This window comes from Nerophis ophidion, linkage group LG07 (assembly GCF_033978795.1).
Source record: "Nerophis ophidion isolate RoL-2023_Sa linkage group LG07, RoL_Noph_v1.0, whole genome shotgun sequence".
Lineage (NCBI taxonomy): Eukaryota > Metazoa > Chordata > Actinopteri > Syngnathiformes > Syngnathidae > Nerophis > Nerophis ophidion.
Window position 1 is genome coordinate 42,721,911 of NC_084617.1, and position 23,770 is coordinate 42,745,680.

General features: G+C 42.3%; 1 protein-coding gene across 3 annotated transcripts in view; it reads right to left on the bottom strand.

Moving 5' to 3' along the window:
- zfr (zinc finger RNA binding protein) overlaps nucleotides 1-23,770 on the bottom strand; it is a 71,623-nt gene that overhangs the window by 25,924 nt on the left and 21,929 nt on the right. For 2 of the 3 annotated variants that reach the window (XR_009807501.1, XM_061906195.1), the window contains exons 3-13: nucleotides 21,514-21,796; nucleotides 18,198-18,339; nucleotides 16,924-17,142; nucleotides 16,517-16,755; nucleotides 13,105-13,311; nucleotides 10,344-10,659; nucleotides 9,021-9,199; nucleotides 8,825-8,944; nucleotides 7,380-7,525; nucleotides 6,919-7,072; nucleotides 1,922-2,142 (exon numbers count right to left, since the gene is read on the bottom strand). Coding sequence is in view for 2 of the 3 variants with exons in the window: in XM_061906195.1 (XP_061762179.1) it covers nucleotides 1,922-2,142; nucleotides 6,919-7,072; nucleotides 7,380-7,525; nucleotides 8,825-8,944; nucleotides 9,021-9,199; nucleotides 10,344-10,659; nucleotides 13,105-13,311; nucleotides 16,517-16,755; nucleotides 16,924-17,142; nucleotides 18,198-18,339; nucleotides 21,514-21,796 (2,226 nt within the window). In the remaining variant the exon portion in view is untranslated. The remainder of the gene's footprint in view (nucleotides 1-1,921; nucleotides 2,143-6,918; nucleotides 7,073-7,379; nucleotides 7,526-8,824; nucleotides 8,945-9,020; nucleotides 9,200-10,343; nucleotides 10,660-13,104; nucleotides 13,312-16,516; nucleotides 16,756-16,923; nucleotides 17,143-18,197; nucleotides 18,340-21,513; nucleotides 21,797-23,770) is intronic. The other variant, XM_061906196.1, reaches the window with a different exon arrangement.

Genomic DNA, 23,770 nt, shown 5'->3' on the forward strand with positions numbered 1-23,770 from the left:
CGTCCCTGATCGTGTTGTTACACCCTCCGACAACACACCAACGAGGCATAGGTCTCCAAGGTACGGAAAACAGTCGAAAAAACGGAAATTAACAGAGCTGATTTGATTTGTGTGTGTAATGTGTTTGAGAAAATGGTGGATTGCTTCCCATTGTAACGTCACGGGTGAAAGGTCATCGCTCCGACAGCGAACAATTGAAAGGCGTTTAAATCGCCAAATTCACCCTTTTAGATTTCGGAAATCGATTAAAAAAACATATGGTCTTTTTTCTGCAGTATCAAGGTATATATTGACGCTTACATAGGTCTGGTGATAATGTTCCCCTTTAAGGTATAATCAGACATTCCAAAGTTCTACCATTTGGATAACCTTGGTCACACACAGTCTTCACTAACTTGTTGCTTGTTGATAGTAAAATAGACAGAAAAAAAGGTTTGTTGATGAAGCAATCTTCAGGACAGTTATGCACACACCTGTGCTTGTGATTTCAAATGAAGCTCCATTTCTATGACACCTGGCTTCATCAAAACATAAATGTGCTACTTTTGGCCTATGCTAAGTACTTAATGGGGAACTGCACTTTTATTTGGATGTTGCTTATTGTTCACAATCATAATGAGCGCAAACAACACACATTATTTTTTTTATTTTTTTTTGGGGTGGAGGAGATGTGACTAATTGTTGTAGCCTTCAAAACCATCAACGTTTTACATACACACTGCATATATATATATATATATATATATATATATAATGTAGTGGCAGACACCTTCATAACAATATGTAATATGTACAATATACACACTGCAAGTATATACATAATGTAATAACAGACACCTTCCTAACAATATGTCATATGTTTTTTATGCAAACTGCAAGTATACATACAATGTAGTAACAGACACCTTCATAACAGTAATATGTACAATATACACACTGCAATTGTGTATATATTGTAGTAACAGACACCTTCCTAACAATATGTATTATGCACAATATTTACTGTATTTTTGATCATTTTAATCATTGACTTCTTCTGCGTGTTGTTTTCTGTTTCCATAGCAATGCACGTCCAACAATGTGTGTTCCTATTTCTGGATACAAAACCCTTGTGTGTGTTCTAATCATAGCAGACTTGGTAACAAACAAAAAAGACAACTATTTTATATTGAGGATTCACAACCTTATCTTCTTCAATCTGATTTTATGGAGAATTAACTACTGCTTCTAGAAGGGGGCAACAAAGGAAGAGTGAGACGTTGGAGCTGACTGAGGCCAATAGAGTGAGGTGAAAGTGTATCAAAGCTGCAAAATGTGGAATTTGAAGCCAAGCTATTTTGACAAATGGTGTACTTACCCATAATTAACCACTAAAAACATCTCTGGCCAGTTCGACCAAACAGATAACTGTCCATCGAGTGAGTCACTATAATATTGATCATGATACATGCAGCATGTCATGCATGTCATCATAACTACAGTACATACACTGTCTGGCTAGATGTGTACAAACAAAAAATGAAATAATACTTTACAGATACTGTAATATGTTCATGTTTTTCACTCAGTACAAATTGGTGTTTAATCAAATTGAGTCGTGCATTACAAATTTAAACGTGTTTCGTGCTGACGTAGAAGATATTTTATCTTGCCGTAGTTAGCTTTTACGGCTAATACCAAAGCACGCAGATGTGTTACGACGATAGAAAAATAGTTCCTTAGTGTTCTCTCTAACAATAACAATGTCTGATTTAGAGATCAAATGGATTGCTCCTATTAGCTGCATTGAATGAGCTACCTAGAGGCAGATTTTTAAAAGTTAGACTGCAAAAGGGAAAAAAAAATGTTGTCTTCTTGTCTCTCATAATGATTGTGTACAATAGGCAAAATTCCCCGAAAAGTGCAGTGAAAGCGGTCATACCTGTCATTGATATCACACTTTTCCTTAGATGCGTCTTTCTCGTCTTTGTCTTCTTCCTTGGCCATGTCCTCATCTGTTATTATGTCTGACACCAGCTTGAGGGCACGCTCTGTGATTGAGACAATTTTCTGAATAGACTGCAGCTCTTCTTCTGAGGGGTAGATGGAGGCATGTTTGGTCATGACATAGCGGTCATCCGAGGAGTCAGGACGACGTGGAGGCTGCAGAGCACAAATATTTGATTAAAAAATAAGGATAATTGATATGATTCATAATAAAAATAAAACAAATACAACATTTAAAAAATGAATGAAACATTATGTGCTGATTTCTTTTGCTTTTAATAAAAATTAAGTCAGGATTAATGGGTACAATGAGCATGTTTTGTAGTGCACAGCTTTTCGAAACGGGATTTAAAGCATGAACCTGCAGGATACTGATAAAGCATGTTAAAAGGTGACATGCCCCATTTTAAAGATAACACAATGATCATGCGGACTCTTTTACCTCCAACAGTCAGAATGTCTCTTTCGACTGTTGGCCATTCGCTGTGTCTCTCCCTCCCGTTAACAAGGTGTCATTTCAGCTCGTTTAGCTACATGGGTTTGGGAGTACAGCAAGGCGAGCTACATGCTAATAACACTGAGCTAGTAGTTGTCTCAAGCAGAAGCTCTCAGATTTAACAATTTTCCATGTCAATTTAGTGTTGTTGGTCTTTTTATAATGTAGATATATTACATCAAGTTTGGTTCTATACAAGACGGAGATGTTTTTACGATGAGTTTAAGGACTGGTAAGCATAGGACACCAAACCCACCAGAAATAATAATAATTAAGTAGAAGCCAATGTTTAAACCAATAAAAGCTTAGCCATTAAAAACAGATAAAATACTAAGACTAATACTATCAGCATTAAATAAAAACAATGAAAAATAGTGGTTTTTAACAGTATGTCTAAATAGATATATTTCTTTTTTTTTTTTAAATACATTTGGTAAAAATTTTTCAGTGTGTGCATAGGTACTGTCAAGCACATTCCATACTGATGATAACGGTGATAATTTTGGTCACAAAAACAGATGAGTTGTTCATATCTTTACATCCCTAGTATGGAGATAAGCTTCGCTACTGGCCCCAGCTGGAAAAAACAAAAATAAATACAGTGTCAACCAGTGGGGGTCAGCTTTTGCAAATTGGCATTGGCCTAACTAATGCTGTTTCAAGAAAATCGCCCAATACTGATCGATCGACACTTCCCCAGTCTAACATGCACACTCACATGTTTGGAGCAAATGATTTTGACGGCATATACTCACATGAATGGAATGTGCCAAACACACAAAAATACACATTGAACTGAGTGTGAGTGTAATGGGCGTAAGAATGAGCAGAATGACCAATCATAAGTGAAAAATGAGGACGTGTAATTTATCTGATACACTCATTAGCAGAAAGAAAATCCATCCATCCATCCATTTTCTACCACTTATTCCCTTTGGGGTCGCGGGGGCCACTGGTGCCTATCTCAGCTACAATCGGGCGGAAGGCGGCGTACACCCTGGACACCCTGGGCCCTGCGATGAGGTGGCCACTTACTTCTCCAGAAAGAAAATGATACCGAAATAATCCAATATGACATTTTATGACCTCCTCTCTGAGCTGCCACCTTATCGTGGTAGAGGAGTTTGCGTGTCCCAATGATCCTAGGAGCTATGTTTTCCGGGGACTTTAGGTGAGGGATCAGACAAAGAGCAGCTCGAAGACCTTTATGAAGAAGAAAAAACATGGACCCAGATTTCCCTCGCCCGGACGCGGGTCACCGGGGCCTCCCTCTGGAGCCAAGCCCGGAAGTGGGGCAGGATGGCGAGCGCCTGTTCCCATGGGGCCCGGCCGGGCACAGCCCGAAGAGGCGACGTGGGTCACCCCTCCAATGGGCTCACCACCCATAGCAGGGGCCATAGAGGTCGGGTGCAATGTGAGCTGGGCGGCAGCCGAAGGCTGGGCACTTGGCGGTCCGATCCTCGGCTACAGAAGCTAGCTCTTGGGACGTGGAATGTCACCTCACTGGGGGGGAAGGAGCCTGAGCTAGTGCGCAAGGTAGAGAAGTTCCGGCTGGATATAGTCGGACTCACTACGGCGCACAGCAAGGGCTCTGGAACCACTTCTCTCGAGAGGGACTGGACCCTCTTCCACTCTGGCGTTGCCGGCAGTGAGAGGCGACGGGCTGGGGTGGCAATTCTTGTTGCCCCCCTTAACCCGGTGGACGAAAGGGTAGCCTCCCTCCGCCTTCGGGTGGGGGAACGGGTCCTGACTGTTGTTTGTGCCTACGCGCCAAACAGCAGTTCAGAGTACCCACCCTTTTTGGGAGCACTCGAGGGAGTACTGGAAAGTGCTCCCCCGGGAGATTCCCTTGTCCTACTGGGGGACTTCAACGCTCACGTTGGCAACGACAGTGAACCTGGAGAGGCGTGATTGGGAAGAATGGCCGCCCGGATCTGAACCCGAGTGGTGTTTTGTTATTGGACTTTTGTGCTCATCACAGTTTGTCCATAACAAACACCATGTTCAAACATAAAGGTGTCCATATGTGCACTTGGCACCAGGACACCCTAGGCCGCAGTTCCATGATCGACTTTATAGTTGTGTCATCGGATTTGCGGCCTTATGTTTTGGACACTCGGGTGAAGAGAGGGGCGGAGCTTTCTACCGATCACCACCTAGTGGTGAGTTGGCTGCGATGGTGGGGGAGGGTGCCGGACAGACCTGGGAGGCCCAAACGCATTGTGAGGGTCTGCTGGGAACGTCTGGCAGAGTCTCCTGTCAGACAAAGTTTCAATTCCCACCTCCGGAAGAACTTTGAACATGTCACAAGGGAGGTGCTGGACATTGAGTCCAAGTGGACCATGTTCCGCACCTCTATTGTCGAGGCGGCTGATCGGAGCTGTGGCCGCAAGGTAGTTGGCGCTTGTCGAGGCGGCAATCCTAAAACCCCTTGGTGGACACCAGCGGTGAGGGATGCCGTCAAGCTGAAGGAGGCCTATCGGGTCCTTTTGGCTCATAGGACTCCGGAGGCAGTGGACAGGTACCCACAGGCCAAGCGGTGTGCAGATTCAGCGGTCGCAGAGGCAAAAACTCGGACATGGGAAGAGTTCGGGGAAGCCTTGGAAAACAACTTCCGGACGGCTTCGAAGGGATTTTGGACCACCGTCCGCCGCCTCAGGAAGGGGAAGCAGTGCACTATCAACACCGTGTATGGTGCGGATGGTGTTCTGCTGACCTCAACTGCGGATGTTGTGGATAGGTGGAAGGAATACTTCGAAGGCCTCCTCAATCCCACCAACACGTCTTCCTATGAGGAAGCAGTGCCTGGGGAATCTGTGGTGGACTCAATTTCTGAGGCTGAGGTCACTGAGGTAGTTAAAAAGCTCCTCGGTGGCAAGGCCCCAGAGGTGGATGAAGTCCGCCCGGAGTTCCTTAAGGCTCTGGATGCTGTGAGGCTGTCTTGGTTGACAAGACTCTGCAGCATCGCGTGGACATCGGGGGCGGTACCTCTGGATTGGCAGACCGGGGTGGTGGCTCCTCTCTTTAAGAAGGGGGACCGGAGGGTGTGTTCCAACTATCGTGGGATCACACTCCTCAGCCTTCCCGGTAAGGTTTATTCAGGTGTACTGGAGAGGAGGCTACGCCAGATAGTCGAACCTCGGATTCAGGAGGAACAGTGTGGTTTTCGTCCTGGTCGTGGAACTGTGGACCAGCTATATACTCTCGGTAGGGTTCTTGAGGGTGCATGGGAGTTTGCCCAACAAGTCTACATGTGCTTTGTGGACTTGGAGAAGGCATTCGACCGTGTCCCTCGGGAAGTCCTGTGGGGAGTGCTCAGAGAGTATGGGGTATCGGACTGTTTTATTGTCCCTGTACGATCAGTGCCAGAGCTTGGTCCGCATTGCCGGCAGTAAGTCGAACACATTTCCAGTGAGGGTTGGACTCCGCCAAGGCTGTCCTTTGTCACCGATTCTGTTCATAACTTTTATGGACAGAATTTCTAGGCGCAGTCAAGGCGTTGAGGGCTTCCAGTTTGGTGACCGGAGGATTAGGTCTCTGCTTTTTGCAGATGATGTGGTCCTGATGGCTTCATCTGACCGGGATCTTCAGCTCTTACTGGATCGGTTCGGAGCCGAGTGTGAAGCGACCGGAATGAGAATCAGCACCTCCAAGTCCGAGTCCATGGTTCTCGCCCGGAAAAGGGTGGAATGCCATCTCCGGGTTGGGGATAAGACCCTGCTCCAAGTAGAGGAGTTCAAGTACCTAGGAGTCTTGTTCACGAGTGGGGGAAGAGTGGATTGTGAGATCGACAGGCGGATCGGTGCGGTGTCTTCAGTAATGCGGACGTTGTACCGATCCGTTGTGGTGAAGAAGGAGCTGAACCGGAAGGCAAAGCTTTCAATTTACCGGTCGATCTACGTTCCCATCCTCACCTATGGTCATGAGCTTTAGGTCATGACCGAAAAGATAAGATCACGGGTACAAGCGGCCAAAATGAGTTTCCTTCGCCGTGTGGCGGGGCTCTCCCTTAGAGATAGGGTGAGAAGCTCTGCCATCCGGGATGAACTCAAAGTAAAGCCGCTGCTCCTTCACATCGAGGAGCCAGATGAGGTGGTTCGGGCATCTGGTCAGGATGCCACCTGAACGCCTCCCTAGGGAGGTGTTTAGGGCATGTCCAACCGGTAGGAGGCCACGGGGAAGACCCAGGACACGTTGGGAAGACTATGTCTCCCGACTCGGCCGGGGAACGCCTCGGGATCCCCCGGGAAGAGCTAGAGGAAGTGGCTGGGGAGAGGGAAGTCTGGGTTTCCCTGCTTAGGCTGTTGCCCCCGCGACCCGACCTCGGATAAGCGGAAGAAGATGGATGGATGGACATTTTATGACAACCCTTACTATAACCAAACATCTGTTTAAACCAGCAGTACCAACCACTTCAATACAATACAAGGCCTTACCCCATGACCCTGAGGCTGTAGTCCTGGAATACCAGGGCGAACTCCGAGTAGACCTGGAGGACCAGGTTGATACCCTCCATCTGGTCCACGACGTCGCTCATCCCAATGATGTTCTTCCTCCATACGTCTCCAGTACATGTCCTCCTCATATCGTCTGAAAATATGTGGCAGCTGAACCTAACTTGCTGCAGTTGTACTGACAATACTATTAGTCATTATGTTGTCAAACGCGTAATGTACACATTTTAATTTGTTGGTGCCCACCAATACCTAAAGTCTGCAGAAAGTGCATGCCAAAATAATAAGGTAAATTACCTTTTAACTTTTATCAAATACATGATTTTGCTGTTTCCACCACAGTAGGAGTGGGGTGTTTTTTGCTTTAAAACCAAGGAGAACTACTTCTTGTATCCTGTATACTAAATCTTCTTGCCATTGAAAAGTTATCACAACAGCCATACCGCATTCCCATTCTCCAGCGTTCCTCTTCCTCTCGTCTTCTCCAGTACTCCTCTTTTTGCATCTGTTTCCTCATCTTCTCTTCTTGAATCTTCCGTGCTCGGATGCTTGGCTTCACTTCTACCTGCAGGTCTGGGTTCACCTTTTTCTACATTTTTAAACCAAGAAAAAAAGCAAATTAAACATTCAGAGTTGTAGTGGGTTTGTATCTGGCAAGGAAGTGTCAACTGATTTCATAACTAGTCAGCAACCAAAACAGGGCTTTATTTCGGAAATATATTGTTATTATTTTCACCTTAATCCAGTGGTTCTTAATTATTTTCTGTCAAGTCCCCCTAGAGGACAGAATTTTAGACATTTTAAGGCCTTAAATTCAAACTGTTGAATTTAAGACCCGGCAGATACCCTGTATTAGGGGACAGATATTTTCACGCCGCCCCTGAAGTGATATCGGCATGATCCAAGATATGTGTTAACTAACACTAAAGATGCTATTACGCCCACCCCCCCATTAGTTAACAAACACTGCATTAAACAGGTTGTTTGGAACTTCCTTGCGGTTACATTTTTCTAGGGGACATGATGCCCCCACCCATCTATCTGTATGTGTAAGGATATACGGTATTACGTCTCACTCCACCCCCACATGTCACAGCGCCACCACCAGGGTGGACAGTCCTATCATTTGAGAAGCACGGTCTTAACCCCTCCTTCAAACATTTACATTAGAGAGTATTAAATGCACATTCTTAGACTAGTAGAGTATAGATTGAAAGAAGATCCCTGTGTATTAAAGTTGGGTGGAAAATGTTCACCAATTAGAAAATTGGGCCTCAACCATTTCTTAATAGCATATTTCAAAATGAATAGAACTTAGGAATGGCATACAAATTAAACCAGGGTTTACTTAACACACCAAGCCCATATGGCAGGGGTCAGGAAACTTTTTGGCTGAGAGAGCCATCAAAGACAACTATTTTAAAATGTAGTTACTTGAGAGCCATATAATATTGTTTAACACCGACTACAACTAAATGCGTTCCTTTTTAAGACCAACATTTTTAGAGTATAATAAGTCTCTAATTCTTTTTAATTACATTGTTATTAGGGAGCTAACCAATAATGAAAAAAATACTCCTCAACATTAATGCAACTTCTTGAACAGGTGCGGTACAAAATGGATGGATGGACTAAAATGTGTTATATTTTGAACATTATTTTTAACACTGTGATTATCAGCGGAATTCATTATTTATCATGTTAAGCAATGTCTGCAAAGATTTATCTGAGCCAGATACAGTCATCAAAAGAGCCACCTCTGGCTCGAGAGCCATAGGTTCCATACCCCTGCCATATGGCAAACATATTTTAAACTAATACCAAAGTCTAAAAAATTGTAAATTTGGGAATGGGCACCTTTAGGAAATTCCAATGTAAAACAACAAACCTTGTATTGCAGGCGATGTCTACGTCCCTTGAGATGCATTTCCTTTGCATTGGGGTCATTGAAACTACATTCACAGAGCTTGCAATGGAAACGGATGACTTTGCCTTCATCGTTTCGGACCTAGAAATGAGTTGCACGTCTTGAAATAGCTGCTTTCATTCAGTCTCAACTTAATATAGTTCATTCCGAGACTGACCTCCTCAACATAGTCATGGCCAACAGGCTGGACATCACTCTGCAGTGCAGCCAGTGCCGATGTTGTCAGAGAATCTGAAACTTCTGTTTTTGAATCTGAAGCACCGGAAGTCGGCATAATCTTGGTCAGGTCAGCTTTTCCCTCTTCAGGCTTTGTTGTAATATGCAATTTATTTCCACCTGCATGCAAAACATATCAATGTTATTTCAAGTTATACAATATCACAATTAGTCACAAATAGTGTCACGATACATAAATACAATGCATAACCACAACCTCTACACTGGAAGTGTCCAAAGTGCTGCCCTCAGGTGGATTTCAGCCTGCGGCCCATTTTTTGTTGGCACGTGACGGATAGTATAAATCAAATAAATTCATTATCGAGAGGTTACTTGTGCTGTCAAACTATTTTTTAATCAGACTAATTACACTTTTCAATTTGGATTAATAATGATTAATCGCAAATATTAATTAGTAGTCTATTACCCGCTTGTATAATTTCAATTAATTTCCAAATTTCCATTTGAAAAAAATAAAAAATGTGTGGTCACAAATTCCATTTTATTGTTTGAATTGATTGGAAGGTAAAGGAGCAAATTAAATTGCGTAATTTTTATGTGTGTATACATGATTAATTCACTATATTTGTGATAAATTGCACAACTCATGATTTTTAATCATTAGTTTTTACAGTTATTTCCTTGGTCACTTGTAACACAAAACTAACGTGGATGTTTTGTCCAACTAGCTTAGCATATATTGACATACATTGGTATCTTTAACATCTTTAACATACAAAATGTATCAAAATGGCCCCCGAAACCTTCAATTTTACTGAATGTGGCCCTCGCTGTAAAAAGTTGGAAACCCTGACCTACACTGTAATCATTTTTACGAGTTTGTCTTAATTTTGAATTAAATAAAAATATTTATTGAATTAATTTTTGTCAAGCTCCTTGATGTACCCTGGATCTTACCGGTTATTTGGGAAAGGCTCCAGCCCACTTGTGACCCTCATGAGGATGGGCAGTACATAAAACTGTTGGATATAGGTTGAATTTGCTTTACACAACAGTTCTATTGGGACAATTTTTCATGTCATGTGCATTGGATGATCAATGGCTGGGGTAATGGTGTCTCTTTGCTAAACTAAGATTACCTCTCATGTATTTGGAAAAAGGCAGCAAATTGATTTAAAAATTGGAAGACCAAGAATTACTATATAAAACATTTCCTCTGCTTGTATGTCAAAGTAATTGGAAGATATTATTTGTTTTAGACCTACCTCAAAAAAGCAGAGAGGCTTTTAGTTATAGTACTAACCAACAAAATTGATCTTGGGTGTGTTGATTTTCTTCCCAGGTGTGGTAGAGTTGGCAGTGGACAAATTGCTGGCTAACGGGTTCTTGACACCCATTGCACCATTGCTGACTAGGCTGACAGGTTTTAAGTAGGGGGTGCTGGATGTAGCAGGGGACGAGGAGGAAGCCACACCCAGAGAGCTGCTGCCTGAGGAGTTGTTCAAGGTAGATGTGATGCTTTTGTTGGGGACAGCCGTGCCGGAGGATGAGCTCTGGGTCACCATGCTGGGTTCAGTCGAGGGAATTGGTTTGCCAAGTTTGGTATGAAGCTTCACCACCTGCAGAAATATATGTTCAAAAACCCTCATTAAAGTAAAGCAACACGATCAATCAATAGGGACGGCGTGGCGCAGTGGAAGGGTGGCCGTGCGTACCCAAGGGTCCCTGGTTCAATCCCCACCTAGTACCAAACTCGTCACATCCGTTGTGTCCTAAACAAGACACTTCACCCTCACTCCTGATGGGTGCTGGTTAGCGCCTTGCATGGCAGCTCCCTCCAGTGTGTGAATGTGTGTGTGAATAGGTAAATGTGGAAGTAGTGTCAAAGCGCTTTGAGTACCTTGAGGGTAGAAAAGCGCTATACAAGTACAACCCATTTATCATTTAATAGGTCAACGTCTTTCAGTTGAATACAGCCAACACATGTGAAATTTAAGAAGAGACAACCTAAGGTGATCTTTGCCTACTTCAAGACGTTAAAGAGTAAATGTTCAGCTTGGACAAGTATCAATATAAAACTATAGTCATGTTTGTGGGTTTTGGACTGCAATGCATCAGTCAGACATATATAAAGTCCTGTTCACACTGCAGGTCAATTCCAGTTTTTTTGCCCATATGCGACCTGTATCGGATTTTTTCATGTCAATGTGGCCTCTTTCAGATGTGGAAATAAATTGGATGTATATGCGATGCGTACACTCCGTTCGCATTCATCTTACTACAATGTTGGCATAATTATTTCGTCAAAATAGACAGTTATAAAATAAATAGTTAACAATGGAGCAGCGAACAGGTGAAAATAAAATGTTTCAGGAACTCATGTGAAACTTCCACCACTCCTGTCTGGCTTTTCGCCCACAGACATGCTCTTCAAGCAGACAAAGCAAATTATCCCGTAAAACTCGGCCAGCCAAAATACTTCCTTCTTAACTTTCTATGTGCAATAATTTGGTTTAAAATGTTGACTTTGATTGCAAAAAATCCTTAACCTGACCATCGCCAGATCCTGGTTGTTTGCTGAGCTCCACAAAAGAATCTGGGAGTTCTCAATAGAAGACGTATTTCAGAAGGCGGGGCCTTGTAAAAAAAATCATTGGATGTGATTGGATAAACCACTTGTCCGTTATCTTTAATGACGTATTACTTCAACCACTCACATGGAAATCAACCCATGACGCTGATGAGAGCGACGCTGGGAAATCCAAACCCGAACGGAAGAAGAGCCAAAACATCCTTGCCTTCAAAACCGTTCTCTGCTCATCTTTTAAATAGTTAATATTCAATCAATGTCGCAAAACAGTTGCTTTAGCAGAATCAATGTAAGCACACGACACCTCGCTCCTTTGTTGTTTTAATCAAATAGTCCCTTCGGCGCTACATCAAATCTATGAAATCCCACCCGACGATCCTAATCGGTTTATTATTTTTTGGTATCAGGAAGGAGTTTGCAATGCCTTCGAGCCCAGACCCTTGTGTTGAGCTCGGCGAACTACAAGGGTCTGGCAAAAGTCAGGTTAAAAAATCCTTGAAATTGCCACAAATGTGCCAGTACTGAGGCCAAGCTATTTTAACTTCCATAAACACTGCAGCGCGTGAGACATCAAGTCCGCATGCGAATCAGATGGCATTCACATAAGAAATCGCATTTTTATGGTAATGTGAACGGCCACCAAAAAGATTGGATTAGACAAAAAAATCTGAATTGGAGCATGCAGTGTGAACATAGCCAAATACCTGGTGCCTCTAATTAAATAAATGAGAGGGGTAAACTTTGAGGAAAAAAGCAGTCTTCATTACTGCCAAAGACTATAACAACGCTCTGGCATCTTTAATCAAACACAATCTCCCGTTAACTGAACTCCAATTTGAGGACATTTCACTTTTCATCCAAAAAGCTTCTTCAGTTCTACATTATAGGTGTCAACTTTCCTGACATCCATGCTCCAAAGAGTAAATGGTAAAATTGTAAATGGGTTATACTTTTATAGCGCTTTTCTACCTTCAAGGTACTCGCTTTGACACTATTTCCACATTTACCCATTCTCACACACATTCACACACTGATGGCAGGAGCTGCCATGCAAGGCCCTAACCAAACCCCATCAGGAGCAAGGGTGAGGTGTCTTGTTCAAGGACACAACGGACGTGACGAGGTTGGTAGAAGGTGGGGATTGAACGAGGAACCCTCAGGTTGCTGGCACGGTCACTCTCCCAACTGCACCACGCTGTCCCGAGTAGCCACTAACAAGTTGTTTTGTTGCAGACCAGGCAGACGATCGTTCACCAGTCACACCTGGCCAAAGCACCAAAAACAACCCTATAGTGACCACCTCCAGGGGAAAACCTTCTAGAGGTATAAACAAGCAAACTCCACACTCAAAATTTACAACTGATGAACTACTTTGGAAAAAAAGGTGAAATGTCCTTTCAGAAATAATAATAATAACAACAATAATAAAGTATGTGCGGGTTAATCTCATGTGATTATCTATGCATAACCATACCTTCTGATGTTTGGCTCCACGGATATGAGCAGCATATGCATCTGCACCAGTGCATGAAACATCACAAAGCTCACAGCGAAGTTGATTTTGAGAACTTCGAGCCAGTGACCCAGCACCACTACTACTGGTGCTGTTACTGTTCTGCGAGACCTTCAGAGCCGCTTCTTTCTTCTTGTGCTTCTGGCCTTCCAAGTGCTCCTTGTAGGTCTAAAGCACAAATTGATAAACACATTTACCATTAGTATTATTTGACGCACCTGACTTAGTGTCACTGCTAAAAAAAAGGTAGCTGAAATGTAGGGACGGGTACCGAATCTGGCGTTTTTTGGCACTGACCGAATCCCACTAGTCCTAGTAGACACCAATACAAGTAAAATCCAACAGTGCCACGTTACGGTACTTGGGTTGCGGCCGGTTGTCAATTAAGCCGGCTCTTCGCACTTGCTGATCACTCCAGCAGCCCTGAGACCACACTGAGCCAAACTACTTCTATGTAATGTTGCAATTTTCCATGCCAACAAACAAAGTGACAAAAAAACCCTCCAACATAAGTAAGGCTCCACTTTTCGAAAAATCCGCTGGCTTAATTCTTTTTTTTTTTTTTTTGTCCTGTCCAGCTTCTCAGGCAAATCATATATTTGATGTAGATGCCCATATCGGCTGTTCAGATTTACTTTACAAAAGAGAAGTGTAGGATACTTCTCTTGTTGCCTTGTTTGAATTTGACTTTATTAAATGTATTTATATTATCATTTGGTGCAGCCGGGTCGGAGCAGGAGGGGATTCAAAGAGAAAAAAGGAAGACAGAGGGGGAAATTGTGGGGATAAAAGTTGGATTAGACAGAGAGACAAAAACAAAAACAGCAAACACAACAATAACAACAACAATAGAACAACACCAGCACATACGATATGTACAAATATGATCATAAAAGTGATAGCAAAGAAGCAGTTAGCGAAATAAATAATATAGAAATGACAATGAGCAATTTTACACTACAACTAGAGCAATACAAATACCAATAGAAAAAGCGCCATTGATCATGAACAATACCAATAGTTTACCTCTATTATCAACAATACAGTTGTTCAAATGCAACAATACATATACATAATAATAACCAGAAAGATAAAAAAAAAGGAATACCGAAAGATGGGGGGGAAGAAAGAGAGGCAACCTATATTAGTCTTGTAGATTGTTATAGTAACAATGGGCTAAGCTTTGTCAGTATGCCATGTGTTACCCAGTTTACCCTAGGGCAACAACGTTGAATGTATGTATATGTACTTGTATATGAACAGAATGTGTATATGAATGTTTGTACAGTAAATGTATATGTATAGTATATGTATGTTTGTTCGTACAGTGAATGTATATGTACAGTATGTGTATGTTTTTACCATGAATGTGCGTGTAGATGGACGAACTTGGAATATGTAGGTATGTACTGTATTTGTGTATGTATGTGGGAGCGTAGGTACCTATGTATGTACGTTTGTATGTATGAATAAAGGTGTGTGTGTGTGTGAGTATATGTGTGTTTGTATGTACAATATATTTGACTCCCAGTGTGCGTGGGAGCCAGAGTATGGCCCCAGCCGCCCAGAGAGCCCAACCCAAACAGCAGGCGTGGCACCCAGGGAACCAGGGACCTGGCTTAATTCTAATGTACATTGGCTTTACTATTGACATGCTACAATTTAGCATTAGCGATTTTACATGGCGGTTTCAACGCCTCCAAATTTGTTAATGAAAACTACAATTAGGATGCATGTTACAAACCGCTGGTGCGTAATAAGCACAATACTTAATATCAACACTTTTGAGGGCGCAACAAAAACATACCATTAACTATACACTCCTGCCATTTTATGTCTTGGACTAGCAAGTGTAATTGCAACTTGCAAATGAGATTTAGAAATGTTATAATAAAACAAAATATACCAACTGGACAAGCAACAAATTTTTAAATGTTGCAATAAAAATATGATTTTATCATTAAAAACAAAGTTTATTGGCACACACAAAAGCACAGAAAATTGTTGCGGTATCAATTCCCAGGTACCGGGGAATTGGTACAGTATCGGTATTACACTATATTGCCAAAGGTATTTAGCCACCCATCCAAATGATGAGAATCAGTGTCCTAATCACTTGGTCCGGCCACAGGTGTATAAAATCAAGCACTTAGGCATAGAGAGACAAACATTTGTGAAAGAATGGGTCGCTCTCAGGAGCTCACTTATTTCCAGCGTGGAACTGTCATAGGATGCCACCTGTGCAACAAATCCAGTCGTGAAATTTCCTCGCTCCTAAAGATTCCAAAGTCAACTGTCTGCTTTATTATAAGAAAATTGAAAAGTTTGGGAACAACAGCAACACAGCCACCAAGTGGTAGGCCATGTAAACTGACAGAGGGGGGTCAGCAGAGGCTGAAGCGCATAGTGCAAAGAGATCGCCGACTTTCTGCACAGTCAGTTGCTACAGAGCTCCAAACTTCATGTGACCTTCCAATTAGCTCATGTACAGTATGCAGAGAGCTTCATGGAATGGGTTTCCATGGCCAAGCAGCTGCATCTAAGTCATACATCACCAAGTCCAATGCAAAGCATTGGATGCAGTGGTGTAAAGCACATCGCCACTGGACTCTAGAGCAGTGGAGATGCGGTATCTTGAGTGATGAATCAAACTTTTCCATCTGGCAATCTGATGGACGAGTCTGTGTTGGGGGTTGCCAGGAGAATGGTACATTTCGGACTGCATTGTGCCGAGTGTGAAATTGGGCCTAATAGGAATTATGGTGTGGGGTTGTTTTACAGAAGTTGGGCTTGGCCCCTTTGAACTTTGAATGCTCGAGGATACCAAAACATTCACAATTCCATGCCCCCCAACCTTGTGGTAACAGTTTCCAACATGACTGTGCACCAGTGTACAAAGCAAGGTCCATAAAGACATGTATGACAAAGTCTGGTGATGATGAACTTGACTGACCTGCACAGAGTCCTGACCTGAACCCGATAGAACACTATTGGGATGAATTAAAACGGAGACTGAGAGCCAGGCCTTCTCGACCAACATCAGTGTGTGACCTACCAATGCGCTTTTGGAAGAATGGTTGAAAATTCCTATAAACACAGTCCGCAACCTTGTGGATAGCCTTCCCAGAAGAGTTGAAGCTCTAATAGCTGCAAAAGGTGGACCGACATCATATTGAACCCTATGGGTTAGGAATGGGATGGCACTTCAAGTTCATATGTGAGTCAAGACAGGTGGCCAACCACTTTTGGCAATATAGTGTATGTGAACAGTACCCATCCCCACTGAAATGTGAGGTGAGAAATGTATTCACTTTTGTGGTATACTGTTACCAAATGTATGTTGAATAATTAGATAGTATACAATTGAACTCACCTGTGGCCCCGCACAGCTAATCTTACAGACATCACAATAGTGGATCTGGGGAGGTTTTGGTGGCTGCTTGGGTCGGAGCTGCTTATTCTGAAAGGGAGGTTTCTTAGTGAAAGTGTTCCCCGTCCATGCTGCAGTAGCAGCCGCAGCAGCCGCTGCGTGCTTCTGGTGCTGCTGCTGTTGCTGGTAGTAACTTGAGGCTGCTGAATATACTGCGGCTTCATATCCTGAATACGAGGTTCCTGGAAAAAGAGGATTTTACAGTTGTAATTAGTCATTTGGGACAGAACTTTGCCAACATTGTACAAGGTATGGTGCATTGTCTTTTGGTCCTCTGGCAGAAAAACGGAAAGACAACGAAAACCTCAAAACAAAAAAGATAGAAGTATCAACTTAGAGTATCAACCTACCAGAGTAGGTGACAGCATTTGTGCTGTAAGTTGGACTCTGGGAATATGTGGGGACCACAGACGCTGCAGCAGCCACAGGCTGGACAGTCGAGGTCACAGGATAAATGGAGAATGACGATGTAGCAGGACTGGGAGCAGCTGGCTTTATCACGGTCACCTGACGGGTCTGCTGAGTCTGGGTATACGATGTTACCCCCTGACTATATCCTGTTTTGGGGGCTGTAAGATATTGTGGTCATTGGAGGATATATATACTTAATATTTGAGAAGTCCAAATTGTACAAGACCGATTGTATACTAATTTATGCTTTCTTCTCATACACAGTGTCAAAACTACACACGGAGGGTGGAATAAACTCACTACTATTTGGTCAAAAAGCTTAACACCTTTAAAATTTCTAATTTGATTTATTTAGTGTTAGATCACAACAGAAGTCATATTAGGTGTTTAAAAGTAGAACAGGTAATCTTATAGTGAATAAAAAGCCTTTACAATTCTCTGCACAGGGCAGCAACAGCATTAATTCATCGAGACTTCATTATTGCAAGCAAAAATTGACTCACAGCGGAGGGAATGGGGCAAAAGTTTTGACTTTGTGGAATGGAATGTGAGTGCGTTTCCGCCACCCCAAAACTGTAAACCCAGGACCATTCTGCTTAATAGCTTAATTTTGGTCTTCTCTGGATTTAAAATACTTTTATCCAGAAAACATTTAGTGAGGATTTACAAGCAGAGCCTTAATTTCTTTGGGAAAATAACCCTGGGTTCCAGAGTTGTCCCTGAACAACTAACTGATATCCTTTCATTTGGAGAGTGACAGTTAAATCTTCAACCAGACGTTGACTTAGTGGTGACACATCCAAACAACTTTGGCTCCAAAATACATTCTTAACTTGTGTAAAAGTAAAATTCAATTCTCGTTCTTTTGGCTCCGTGCATGGCCATCTTTTACCAACGCAAAGATGCATTGTATGTGACGTCGACGTGTTAATGTCACTGATGACATCGGCCAAGTCGACAAATTGTCACAGCCCTAATCCTTGTCAAGTTGACATTCTACAACCTTCAGCACCACTTTTACAGTAAATCATTGAGAATAATGTATGTAAGCATTCATGCCTTTATGTATACATTCAACCCTGTGTGTGTGGATTACAGAACATTTTAAATAAACTCCTTTATCTTCAAAAAACAACAGCTGTATAATCAATACAGCACAGAAAAGCAACGGTTCAGAACAAATTAAAGATGATTGCGATGACTTGTACAGTACCTGTTTGATAGTAGGACTCGGCTACTGTGGGTTGGGGCTGAGCAGCAGCAGCCACAGCTGCGTTTGCAGTTGGCTGCTGGTAGTACTGCTTGCTGTCATATGCTACTGCAGTAGCTGAGGAGCGCACATAGGAGTAGGAATCCTGAAAACAAAACTATATCGGTCAGAATCCTGCTGCTTAGTTTCCCTTATCGATACACAGGACAAAAATGAATGGAGGTGTTAAAATACATATCATTTTAAACAAACGTGGCAAATAATATAGATTAACAAACCTCTAAAAATAGATGATTTACCATGATAAGATAAAGCCTTGAAACACAACCACAGCTGTCTAGACAGTTTTAAGGACATATAACAGACTGTTAGACAACATGGCGGCATCTGAGAAGTTGACTGGAATGATTTTAAAAAGGAAGACTTTTAAGCAAAGGATTTTGTATGAACAACTATTTATTTTTTTCTAATTACAATCATGATTGTAAAAATGGTTTGATAATTTAATTGGAGCACCATGAATCATAATTGAATAGTGAGGTTCCTAAGATGGCAGATACCTATAGTAATTATTGTATTCTTACCAGAGTGTAAAGCTGGCCAGTTAAATTTTTTCCTCCAAACACCAAGTTTTTTTAAAATGATTATTTAATATTGAGAATCACATATTCAATAAGTGTTCCAGCACATTTACATGCAACACTCTGCCATAAGACACTAGAATACACTAGTTTTATGTTTATTTTTATAATCCACAGTGGGTAAGTGACAGATATAATTTGAACTGAATTGAATCATTAGTTGAATTGTATGACACATTCATGTTGAGGTTGAAATGTAACATGTGAATATGCCAAATCTGGTTCATGTGGTTTCACATACCCATAGTTGACAAAATTGATCAAATGTTAAACTAACCCTTTTTTTCAGTGAGACAAACAACCTCAAGTATTCTGTTTCGTCTGTTCGTATGATCACCCTCGCTAAAAGATGCTGTGATTGCTTAGCTGTAACAGACTTGAAGTTGGCGTGTTTAACCGCTAGAGGGTGCTGTTATTCTACAATTTGATATTTATACACACATGCAAGTCACAACATTTTTATCAATCTGTTATAATCATCAGCAAGTGTGTATTATATTTTCTGTCTCAGCACCAACAAGTTGGAACCAAGGTAGTTAAAAAAATTACAAGCTGAAAATCACTCCTAAATTATTCAACACACTGTAGTTAGCGCCTTGAAATAGATTAACAAAAAAAAAAAACATTTGATTGTCTTTCTTAGCAAAAGGACTTAATAAACATTGAACATCTTGAGGTGCATTTTTCATCACAGTTGGAAAAACTCGTCTGATGTTTTTTTTGTTGCCATCCCTTTCAACCAATGCAGCACGGCATACTTGCTTGTTGGTCCATGTTGACATGCACATCTGTGTAATACTCCCACACTACAATCATCTTTTTCCCTCCTAATTATTGTTACTTTGCAGTGCTGCTCACTAGCAAGTTGCGATTAGCAAGGCTCTCTGTCCGATTACTAAAATTATATATTTTAGTAATCTTTTGTGGGAAAATTATTTGAGTAACTTTACTTTAAGTAACCATTTGTCCCTTCGCTACATTCCTTGTGCTCTGTAGGGATCTCTCTGCTTGGTTCCTCTTACATACTTCCTACACATCCCAAGATGAGTTGTGATGGCGAAGATCACCAATTTATATTGTATTTGTCTTTTGGTAAAAGGTTACTCTCCAAATGGGTCTCTCTTGTGACTGATGCTGTATTGCTGCCTTTTCAAATGTTTGCCCAAAATATTCTGTTTTTGCTAATATCACAATCTTTCACTCATCCTCTCTCCTAAAAACGGGCCACTTCGACCCAACGCCTCTTTCTCTCTCTTCTCATTCCCAAGGCAGATAGAGTGGAAGATCCATTTACAAACCCATCTATTTGCGAACTTTTCGATTTACAAACCTATCAATCGCACCAAACATGCCTCTGTGTGCGAACCAAGTCACTGTGTACGAACGCTTCTTTTATTATTTTTGTGTGCGGCTGACAGCCATCTTGTGATTGCTTGTATTAAAGGTATTGAGAAAGCAGGCTTCGTACCACAGCCAGTATTTAATTTTGATGAGATTACGAGAACAGACTTTGATGCAAAAGTGGACTTATTTCACAGCAGAGGCGAACACTACCTCTCGTTCAGCTGCATTTGCACACACATTAACCCTGCCCCTTCCCTTCTCTCTCCCTGTTTGCTTGCCTTGCTTCTCTAGTGAGGAGCAGCTTACGAGAGGACATTTTCTCAGAATGTACTGTAGGTAGATTTTACTTACTTAAATGTTTACAACCATATTAAAGCAATATGGTTGTAAAAGATTTTTGTGATTTCTGATGGTTTGTTAAGGCACCACAGGGACTTCTGTGGGTGCGCGCGTGTGTTGGCAGAGTAGCATCTTGTTGGTGGTGTTAGAGCTTGTCAATGCAGAGACAAATGATTCATCACCTTCATAAATAGTACTGTGTAGAACTTTATATTGTGTTCAAAATGTACAAACTATTACTAAAATATGGACTTTTGTTGAGGCTGGATGCCATTTTTCATAGGTAATTTGTTTCATATGGTGAAACTTACGCCACTACACAAACCTTTAGATTTACAAACCTTGTTCATGGAACAGTTAAGTTCAAAAATCGAGGTCTCACCTTATGTAAAGATCTAGAAGTTTTCTTTGTCTCTTCCGCTCTCTTTTCTTTTCTGTTAGCAGCGTAGACTAGCTTCTTGGTAAATTGGAGGCCTCAAATGAATACTTAAAACTTTAGCTTTCTCTGGACATTTCTTCATTGAGTAGGAAAAATTCCAAAACACATGCTTTGTGTGTGTGTAAGCTAGCTGTCCCGCCTTTGCCCAACCAGAAAAATATTGTGGATAACTGACAAGAAGGTTCACTCTGTTCATTTTATTGCGCTATTGAAGGCGATACTTTTTATTTGAATATTTGAACGCCTGATTCTAAGTTATATGTAACGTTCCCTCTAAGGTACGCGCCTGTGCAATTGCACTCTGCTCACACGTCCTCTGCGCACTGCAAATCAAGGCCGAACACAAAATCGAATAAAAAGATAAGCGCATAACAGTGTTTACGTCTGCCGTCGCTCACATGTGCGCCACTGAATGCTCAAGGAGTTTTGGGGTTTGCTCACACATATGAAAAATTTGAGGGAAAATTGGTTATACCCCTTCCCAAAGCATGTGATTTCTCCAGTACATGTGATTTTTAGTTACCACTGCCTGCAACGCAGAAATTAAATTGTGTACCTGGTAGGTCTGTGAGGTGACAGGCGGAGGCGGTGGAGGGACTTCAGGCTGCCGCTGAGTATAGCCGTAGTCAGCAGCAGCATGAGCAGGCTGGTAGCCGGCATACGCTGCAGCAGTGGCAGCGGCAGCCACAGCAACGGGTGCTGGCCTGGCGACTGCAACGGTGGCTGCTGTAGGAGCATACGCTGCTGCCACAGTGTGAGCTGCCACAGGTGCTTGATGGACCGTATAACTGGCCACTGTGGTGGGATGGGTGTATGCTACACCAGCAGTCGGCTGCTGACTGGAAAGAAAAAGATCAGAGGGGCTCTTGTTAGTGTGTAGGTAAGAAAACATAATTTTTAATTAAGCAGTGATGTTGATAGGTTTTCAATGTAGTAAATCCCACAAGTGGTGATTGGAGTCAATGCATTGTTTTAAGTGGAGCCCAGAAGAAAACAAAGATTAAGGCTGGGCGATAAAACAATATTAATTTATTGTAATTGATATCGATAAAATAAAAAGTCCTTCTTTGTCGGAAGAAACTGGAAGTTGCAAAGCGAGGTTGGTTGTATGAGAAAAAGGCACTTGCTCTCTGGTAACTGATCAAGGCCAGAATTGATCACTGATCAGTGGGAGCGACACGCCAACAACCCATGAGGTAACACAGTAGGGCTGTAAACTTTTGGGCACGGCATTATTCGATTCGATTCCTGGGGGGCAATGATTCAATTCAGAATCAATTCTCAATTCAAAACGATTCTCGATTTAAAATCCATACTTTTTGATAACATTGGGTGCTAGTTCTATGATTAATTACATTCTTCATTAAAATGGATGAAAAAATGTGATTAATTTATATATTAATTCAAAGAAAAAAGGCTTTATTTAATAACATCCTATCCCAATATTTAATAAAGTCAAATACAAATAAGCAGAGGTGTGGAAATAACCAATTTTTAGATACATCACATTTCGGACATTGACGAACATAGAATAGATTAGTAAAGGTCAATAAACGATGTATTTATTGTAAAGATAATGCAGGCAGTTCTAAAATTTGGATGACTGCAGCGAGCCACTTCACCGAGAGATCCAACCACCTTTATTATCGGGCACTTATGGTCCAGTTTTGTGCACATTTTTTTTATTTTAATAAGAAAGGAATTAATTTAACATTCTTATTCCAAATGAATTGTTTTTTAAAGTTGCAAGAGACTAATGCTTATTAAGTAAAATTAAAAGAAAAGTAAAACTGCATCAATATACATAAATTAAAGATGCATCAATAATGTAATCTGAATCATAATCTAATCGTGAGGAGCCCAGAGATTTCCATCTCTACAAATGGGTCAACAATATCCCACACACACACACACACACACACACACACACACACACATATCCATCCATCCATCCATTATCTTCCGCTTGTCCGAGGTCGGGTCGCGGGGGCAGCAGCCTAAGCAGGGAAGCCCAGACTTCTCTATCTCCAGCCACTTCGTCTAGCTCTTCCCGGGGGATCCCGAGGCGTTCCCAGGCCAGCCGGGAGAGATAGTCTTCCCAACGTGTCCTGGGTCTTCCCCGTGGCCTCCTACTAGCTAGACGTGCCCTAAACACATCCCTAGGGAGGCGTTCAGGTGGCATCCTGACCAGATGCCCGAACCACCTCATCTGGCTCCTCTCGATGTGGAGGAGTAGCGGCTTTACTTTGAGTTCCTCCCGGATGGCAGAGCTTCTCACCCTATCTCTAAGGGAGAGCCCCGCCACCCGGCGGAGGAAACTCATTTCGGCTGCTTGTACCCGTGATCCTATCCTTTCGGTCATGACCCAAAGCTCATGACCATAGGTGAGGATGGGAACGTAGATCGACCGGATAATTGAGAGCTTTGCCTTCCGGCTCAGCTCCTTCTTCACCACAACGGATCGATACAACGTCCGCATTACTGAAGACACCGCACCGATCCGCCTGTCGATCTCACGATCCACTCTTCCCCCACTCGTGAACAAGACTCCTAGGTACTTGAACTCCTCCACTTGGGGCAGGGTATCCTCCCCAACCCGGAGATGGCACTCCACCCTTTTCCGGGCGAGAACCATGGACTCGGACTTGGAGGTGCTGATTCTCATTCCGGTCGCTTCACACTCGGCTGCGAACCGATCCAGTGAGAGCTGAAGATCCCGGTCAGATGAAGCCATCAGGACCACATCATCTGCAAAAAGCAGAGACCTAATCCCGTGGCCACCAAACCGGATCCCCTCAACGCCTTGGCTGCGC